Genomic DNA, 7884 nt, shown 5'->3' on the forward strand with positions numbered 1-7884 from the left:
GGGTCTGCCCCTGCCTTCGCTGCACTGTTTCTCTCCCTGACTGGAGTGGGAGCAGTGCAATAGATTCAGACAGACACCCTTGTGCAAGAGGGCAAGGTTGGGCCTGTGAATCCCTCATATGTGCAGCAGTCAAACACCTCCATTTTACACCCTCTGACTGAGCAGAGCTGACACCTGTGTAGCCCATGGGCAGAGGCCCCTGCACAACATGGCACAGACAGCACAAACCAGGGCTGAGGAAAGGGAACTGAACAAGACAAAGGACACAAGGCTGGGGAAGCTGAGGAATGGAGAGGGTTGTCTTTAGAAAAACCTATTCTAACTTGTCGATGTCTTTTCCTCCTTGGACAGTGCTATGAACCAAGGGAGATCAAATGTCCAACAGCAGCTCCCTCAATGAGTTCCTCCTCCTGGCATTCGCAGACACGCAGGAGCTGCAGCTCTTGCACTTCTCGCTCTTCCTGGGCATCTACCTGGCTGCCCTCCTGGCCAACGGCCTCATCATCACAGCCGTAGCCTGCGACCACCGCCTCCACACCCCCATGTACTTCTTCCTCCTCAACCTCTCCCTCCTCGACCTGGGCTCTATCTCCACCACTGTCCCCAAATCCATGCACAATTCCCTCTGGAACACCAGGACCATTTCCTACTTAGGATGTGCTGCTCAGGTCTTTTTCTTTGTTTTCTTTATGTCAGCAGAATTTTTTCTCCTCACAGTCATGGCCTATGACCGCTACGTTGCCATTTGCAGACCCCTGTATTATGGGACCCTCCTGGACAGCAGAGCGTGTGTCAAAATGGCAGCAGCTGCCTGGGGCACTGGTTTTGTCACTGCTCTCCTGCACACTGGGAACACATTTTCCATACCACTCTGCCAAGGAAATGTGGTGGAGCAGTTCTTTTGTGAAATCCCCCAGATTCTCAAGCTCTCCTGCTCAGATTCCTACCTTCAGATTCCTTCCTTCATAGAAACTGGGGTTCTTGTGCTTAGTCTTTCTTTAGTCTTTGGCTGTTTCGTTTTCATTGCAGTGTCCTACGTTCAGATCTTCACAGTTGTGCTGAGGATCCCCTCTGAGCAGGGCCGGCACAAAGCCTTTTCCATGTGCCTCCCGCACCTTGCCGTGGTCTCCCTCTTTGTCAGCACTGCATTTTTTGCAGACCTTAACCCCCCCTCCATCTCCTCCCCAGCTCTGGATCTAATGGTTACTGTTCTGTACTCGTTGGTGCCTCCAACACTGAACCCCCTCATCTACAGCATAAGGAACAAGGAGACGAGGGAAGCACTGAAGAAACTGATTCCAGTGGTACTAGTTTAGCAGCAATGAGCTGCCTATGTCTCTTCACAAGGGATATTGATTCTAAGGCATTGATTTGTTTTGATTAGTCTTATCTGTGATATCCATAATTGTGCACAAATCCTTGAATGCATCCCTTCTCCAGAGGCACAAACCCAGTCTGTCTGATCCAGAGGCCTTCTGTCCTTCTGTCCCTCACGGGGTCAGAGCTGCCCTCCCAGGTAGCACCTCTGTAGCAAAAGGGGATTTTCTCAGCACTGTGCCTGAAGGCAGGGCTCTTCTTGCCAAGCAGGAGCCAAGAATGACCTCAGGGAACTGCACCCACAAAGGCCTTCTGGCTGTGCCTGGGGTTGCATGGGCCAAAGAACATCAGCTCCTGGAAGGATGTGTTAGGGAATGAGGTCTGGATTCAGCTGCCACTTGCGGGTCCCCAGTGCCCTGGACAGGGTGAGTGGTCACGAGGTGTCTGCTGGAGATTGTCCCACAGATTACAGCCTGTGACAGAGGCCATCCTTCTGGGAGGGCTATGGAGCAGCCATGGAGCACAGGACACCTCCAGGGGCAGCACGTGCTTGGAGTGGGCAGTGAGCGCTGTCCTGGGAGAGGGGCTGCATAGAGGGGCTGCAGGCAGCTGCGGTTGAGGATCTTCTGGCCACGAGAGCAGTGGGGACGTGGAGTGAGCGGCCTCCATTTCCTTGTGTCACTGCTGCCCCTTTTCCCCCCGCCCTGGGCCCCCTCCCCTCTGCCAAAGCGAGTCCAGCATCGTCTGGGAACTCTCTTTCCCATGAGGATGGGGGCCCTTCACTGCCCCTTCCCAGCCCTGGTCTCTGCAGTCCCCTGTGCCGGGCTCTGTCCATTTGCCCCCACCACAGTCATGACTGCACTGGGAGCCCATGAAAACACCGATGCTCCTTCCCTGGAGCTGCATCCACCCAAACCTGGAGCCCGGCTCCCACAGAGCCATCTATTGTCCAGTGGCCCAGCCATACAGCCCAGGGCAAGGGGTTTCACCCCAACTTCCTTCCTGCTCCTTCTGATCCCAGCACTGCTGCTGCAGTGCCCATGTCAATTTCTTCTGCTGCCTTGTGGCCGTGGGACCCGAGGTAGCTCCCGTTCATCCAGGGCTGCGCTGGAGCCCTTCTAGATTGGGCTGAGGTGGGTCTGGCACCACCAGGTGGGTGGGAGAGGGCAGCCCCCTCTGCCACGCTGAGGCTGGTGCTGGGCACAGCTTTTCCCTGGGAGCTCCCTGCGGAGCCGCTCCAGGGGATCCTCCACCTCTGTCCTGGCAGCAGCACCAGCACTCAGGGTGCTGGGGTGGGAGTGCACAGAGGGTGGGAGGGGACGGGCTGCCCTGGGGGAGCATCGAGACCATCTATGTGTCGGATTTATTCTCCCTCTAATAAAAGGAGATGTTTCCTAGTTGCAGTGCTTGCAGCTTGGGCTGTTATTGCAGAGCTAGAGGCAAGAACGTAGTCAAGGACTTTCACCCTGAAAGGGTCTCTTGCTTTTCTGGGCTCTTTATGGGCTGAGGACAACGAGCTCATGGGGTGATGTGCTAGTGAATGAGGGCTGGATTCAGCTCTCCTTTGTGGCTGCCCAGTGCTTCTGATAGTATTGAATGATCAAGCAGTATCTGTGTGGGGCTGTCGCCTGTAGGACAAGGGTGGTGGCAGATGCCTCAGTGGGACCTTGCAGTCACAGGGAAGGGAGGTGCTGGAGCAGCTCAGGACACCTTATACATCAAACCCTGGTGTGGATCTAGGGACACACCCGAACACAGTGTGAGCCATTTGAAATGCCCTGTGATGGCTCAGAGAGGCATCCATAGCTACAGACCCATTGGCCAGGGGTTGTTAAGTGCAATGATACCCATCCAGCTGGGTCTGCTTCCTGATCCAACCACTACAGCCAGTGCGGAGTCACCCCATGGCACTGGAGCCCCCAGCCCGCTCACTCTGCAGAGCAGCCCCGGCAGCTGGAGGATCTATGGGGGCACAGGAGAGAGCCCAGGAATGGCCGGGCAGGCCAGGGCCCAGGCACTCACCTGGGAAAAGGCTCTGCAGGGAGCAGGGACATCCCTGGGGAAGAGGAAAGCAGCAGTTGTGAGCTGGGAAGGAGGAAAAAATGGGAAAAAGAAACGTGTTTGTGTGTCAACTGAGGGCAGGCTGCTGTGTTCCTGGGGCAGCAGGAACTGCCAGAGGAGCCCCAGGGCAGGGCCCCTTGTGCTGTGCTGGAGAGAGGGGCTGGCCTAGGGGCTGCAGGGAGTCTGGAGTAGGGAATCTCCGGGACACAGGAAAAGGGACTCAGAATGTCACTGTTCTCCGTGTCCTTGGGCCACTGGGGCCAGTCCCAGCTTGGAGCCTGATGGGGCACCTGACACACACAGAGCCCTGTTCTCCGGAGCTGCTGTGCCCGCAGTGGGGCTGGGGCTGTGGGGTGAGTGCCCCCAGTTCTGCAGGCCCCTGTGGTGGGGACTGCTGCGGGGCCACCCCCAGCCTGGTCTGCTCTGCTGGTTGCTCTGGGGAGAGGGCAGGGGAGGTGGGAGAGCTGGGAAGGGGCCGGGCTGGGCTAGAGAGGGCCCAGGAGAGGAAAACAACGTTTGCCGAGCTGGGTGACCTTAGTTGCATGGACTGACTGTAAAGGGGCCCTAGGGCATTTGTCACAGACTGGTCTCTCACTTTGGCCATTTCCAGCATTAGCCCAATGCTGGACATGGCCAGGACTTGGCAGGGGCAGGTGCTGGGGGAGGCTGCCCAAGCAGGAGGGCTGTGGAGGGCTGAGACACCAAGGGCTGTTATGGAGTCCCTACTGAGGAGACCTTTCCCCATGCCAGAACACACTGTGCCCCGTGTGGTGCCTGCCCAGCAGAGCCATGGGGCTGTGTGCAGGGCACCGGGGATGGGAGCCACAGGGCTCCTCACTGCTCCCCTGCAAAAGAGAAACTGCCAGGGGAGCAGACCTGCCACCACCCCTGCATTGCCCTGTCTGCTGTCCCGTGTCCCCACCCCATTAGGAGCAGCAGTGCTGTGGGAGCTGGCACAGCCCTGCAGCCACTGCCTGACCCCCAGTCCTTTCCACCCACACATTACAACCACCTTCCAGCAGGACAGGAAGGAGGATCAGGGGAGTGGTGGGCTGCTCAGTGTCACCTCAGGCTGTGGGAAGTGTCATTCTGTGAGCTCGTTCCAGCCCCAAGAAGGACATGAGAATAGCCCAGCATGAAGGCCTCAAGGGAAACGTGTGCCTCCTTCTGTCTTAAATGACAGAACACGCTTTTGCAAGTCTAAAGTCTTGCATGTTTAGCAAGTTTTCAGTTAAAGTACTAGAACTCATGTTCAAGCACACCAGAAAGGAGAAAAAAAATCATCCCCTGAAGGAACAACACAGCGAAAAGTCTTCCCATTGGCTGTGGGATGAAGCCTGAGTTTAGCCTGAAGGAGGAAAGACTAGGACTGAATGGCCTGCAGGTAGCTATAAACTACCTCGTCTTCTGCTTTCCAGCAATACTTCTTCTGGTCCCTCCTGTGTCTACAGCGAAGTCTAATTTTTTTCCTACATAATAGACCAGAACTTTGAAGACGGAAATGAATTCACAAAAACAACCTGCTGATAATCTGGACAGCCTGGGGAGCCCACCAAAATATTAAGGGTATGTGATCTAAACCCACAGCAGAGGTCTGGGCAAGCTGAGCTGGAGTGACTCTCCTGAGGTGAAAGGGTCCCAGGGCCCAGGCTGCACACACTCTCCTCTGATTGCTCACGGTAAAGGCTGATGACACACACCACTGGGTCAAATGAATTTCTGTGGGAGAGGTGGAGGAAGAAAGTAGGAAGGAATCAAAAGAGGGGAAATGCAGGCCAGGAGTCCTATCAGTAACATCTCCAAATACAGGTGCATTTTAGACCCTCTATGGCAAGCCCCTTTCTGCAGTGACCTGCAGCAGCTGGGAGGAGATGCCTCTGGTGGGGTGGAGGGCAGCTGCATTGGAGAGGCCCCTTCCAGCCCAGGAGGATTTTCTGGGCACTCAAACAAAGATTTCAGTCTGGGACCTTCATGTTTCAGCCCTGGAAGACTCAGTGCAGGGCTGATTAGCTGCACATGGGACTTCTTTGAACCGGGCTTTGTCACAAGTCACATCTCCTCAACCATGGAAATGCCCCCAGAAGCTGATCCCATCACATCTGACCTCAACAAGACCTACAGTATTTCTCTGCTTTTATTCCCCTGTGCCTAAACTTTCTTCTTAGCTGCTCAGAATTGGGATGAAGACTCAGCTCCTGGGACAGAGAAGGCTCCATGGGCACCCAGCCCCACTGCTGCACTCAGAGCTTCACTCTGTTGACTTAAGCCAGTCCCAGGGTGCTCCCTGCAGCTGCCTGAATGGACAAAGGTGGGACATGTCTCTTCCTCTTCCTCCCAAGCATGTCGTTTGAGGAAGCACAGGAAGAACAGGCCTGGAGGCATCCTCATGGCACGGCAATGCCTGTGGCTGGGGTAACTGATGGTCCCCCTCCTGCAAATGCTTCCCAAGCCAGGTGCCTGGAGACAAGTGACTGGCAGTGATTATGGGATGGGCAAGGACCTTCCCCTCTGGGTGGGCAGGGGGACCTCATGCTCTTGTCACACCCCTGGAAAGCAGCTGTCCGTTCAGAGGCCTGTGGAAGAAGAGGGACAGAGCTCAGGGCTCATGGGGTGAAGGTGGTGCCATGTATCTGGGACCAGGGCACTGCTCTCTCCAAGACCTTCTCCTAGGAAAGCAGTGCAGGAGCAGGCATATCCTGGAGAACAACCTTGCCCATGTTCCTAAGGCCAATGACAGGGTCCCTTCTGTGTGAGAACGTGACATGCCAGCAGCAGGGCCATGGCTGCTGTTCGTCCTCTGAGGTCATTTCTGCCTGAGTACCTGATAGCCCCAAAACTTCTGGCTGTGAGGACACTTACTGCTCTGGAGTTGATACGCCAAAGGGGGCTCTTAGCTCTCACAGGCTGTTGTGACATCAGCTCAGTGTCTGGTGGTGACATGCCAGAAAAAGGCCCATGGTTTGGGTGTTGGTTGTGTTGGCCTTTCTGCTTCAGGACCTGGTAGGCCAGCAGCAGGCACATGACCTGGACGTTGGTTGTGAGGTCACTGCTGTGCCAGTACCTGATAGGGCAGCAGCAGAGATATGGCCTAGATGTTGTTTGTGAGGTCACTGCTGTGCCTGTCCCTGATAGACTGAAAGCAGGTACATGCTGTAACGGTGACTGTGAGGTCACGTCGTTCTCTGTAGATCTGAGGCCATCAGCAGGCCCTGGGTTGCTGAGATTTCTTGTGATGTCAGCTCTGTCCCCGCTGTTGATAGGCCAGAGCCAGCGGAAGGTTCCAGGGCACATTGTGAGGTCACTGCTGCCCCGTGCGGGATTGGCCAGCAGCAGGACCAGCACCAGCCAAGGGCCTGTGAGGTCCCCTCAGTGTGAGCAGCTGATCAGAGGACAGGGCTGTGACACGGGCTGTGAGGACGCGTCTGTCTGTGCAGAGGACAGGCCGGAAACGCGCTGGCCATGCAGGGCTGTCCCCAGAGCGAGTCCTGGAGATGGAGAAGGAGCAGCAGGCGAATGGCTGCTCCTCATCCATGGACGGGATCCCTGGAGCGCAGGAGCGCATCAGGGAGGTGAGTGGTGGGATTGCAGGGAGAGGCGGGCAGCAGGGATGGGACCTGCATGGAGAGCATGAGGATTGTGGGGAAGGAGACCTGGGCCAAGACAGCCCAGCAGGAGCTTCTCCAGTGAGGGGACACGTGTTCCTGCCCATGGGCACTTCCTCTCACACAAAGCAGACCAAGGGGCACTCTCTCCTGTGTCTGGTGCTGGTTCAGGAAGAACAAGGTGCCAATGAAGACGTCCATGGGCCTTGACAGCCTTCGATGCAGCCACCCAGAGGTCCTCATTAGCCCATTCCCTATTCATATCATGTGGTGGATGAAGAGAAATTCAGGGGAGGAGAGCTAGAAGGGTTTGAGACTGCAGAGCCTGGAGCAGAGACGTGGCGGGGTGGGGGTGTCTCCCATTTATGCAGCACCCTGTGTGTAGATGGGATGGGCTTTCCCTACAGCCAGTGCTGGAATGTTTGTATTTGGGTACAGGACAGAAACGCAGGATGATCTGGGACACTTGCCCAGCAATCACTCCGAGGTGACACGATTTTCCTGTAGGTACCCGGCCGAATCTGCCAGAGACTTGTGGTTGTGCTGGACACCCCGGGAATCTGACAAGGCCCTGTCAGCAGTTTTCTGTGCCATGAAATCAAGGCTCTGCACTGAATTACAAGAGCTGCTGGTTAATCCTGCAATATTCCCATGCTTCAACTTCATAGCGAGTGGGGCTGTCATCGTAGTTGGCATCTGGGGTCATTTCAGACAGCCAAGGCAATTCCCCACCTGGACCCCAACTCATGCTCTAGGATGATGCAGGTCTCCCAGTAGCTCCATCGGAACAAGCAGGCACTGGCACCTGCCTTGCATCTCCTCAGTCTCTTCCACTGTCACCAGGTGCTTCTGTGGGAGCAACTGACTTTCAGCCTTCATCTCCAGGGATTGTATTGGAGCTTTG

General features: G+C 55.9%; 1 protein-coding gene across 1 annotated transcript; it reads left to right on the plus strand.

The window, feature by feature from the left end:
• The first annotated feature begins 374 nt into the window (after positions 1-374).
• Positions 375-1316, plus strand: LOC148594631 (olfactory receptor 14C36-like). The gene has a single exon (XM_088525016.1). It carries the CDS (start codon positions 375-377, stop codon positions 1314-1316), a length of 942 nt encoding a protein of 313 aa, XP_088381142.1.
• The last annotated feature ends 6568 nt before the right edge of the window (positions 1317-7884 follow it).

Source organism: Tinamus guttatus, unplaced genomic scaffold (genome assembly GCF_059628265.1).
Source record: "Tinamus guttatus ecotype Peru unplaced genomic scaffold, ASM5962826v1 Tinamus_guttatus_pri_ptg000219l, whole genome shotgun sequence".
NCBI classification, from domain to species: domain Eukaryota; kingdom Metazoa; phylum Chordata; class Aves; order Tinamiformes; family Tinamidae; genus Tinamus; species Tinamus guttatus.

Coding starts and splice junctions, on each gene's coding strand:
- LOC148594631 (XM_088525016.1), top strand. CDS start 375: ATGTCCAACAGCAGCTCCCTCAATGAGTTCCTCCTCCTGGCATTCGCA.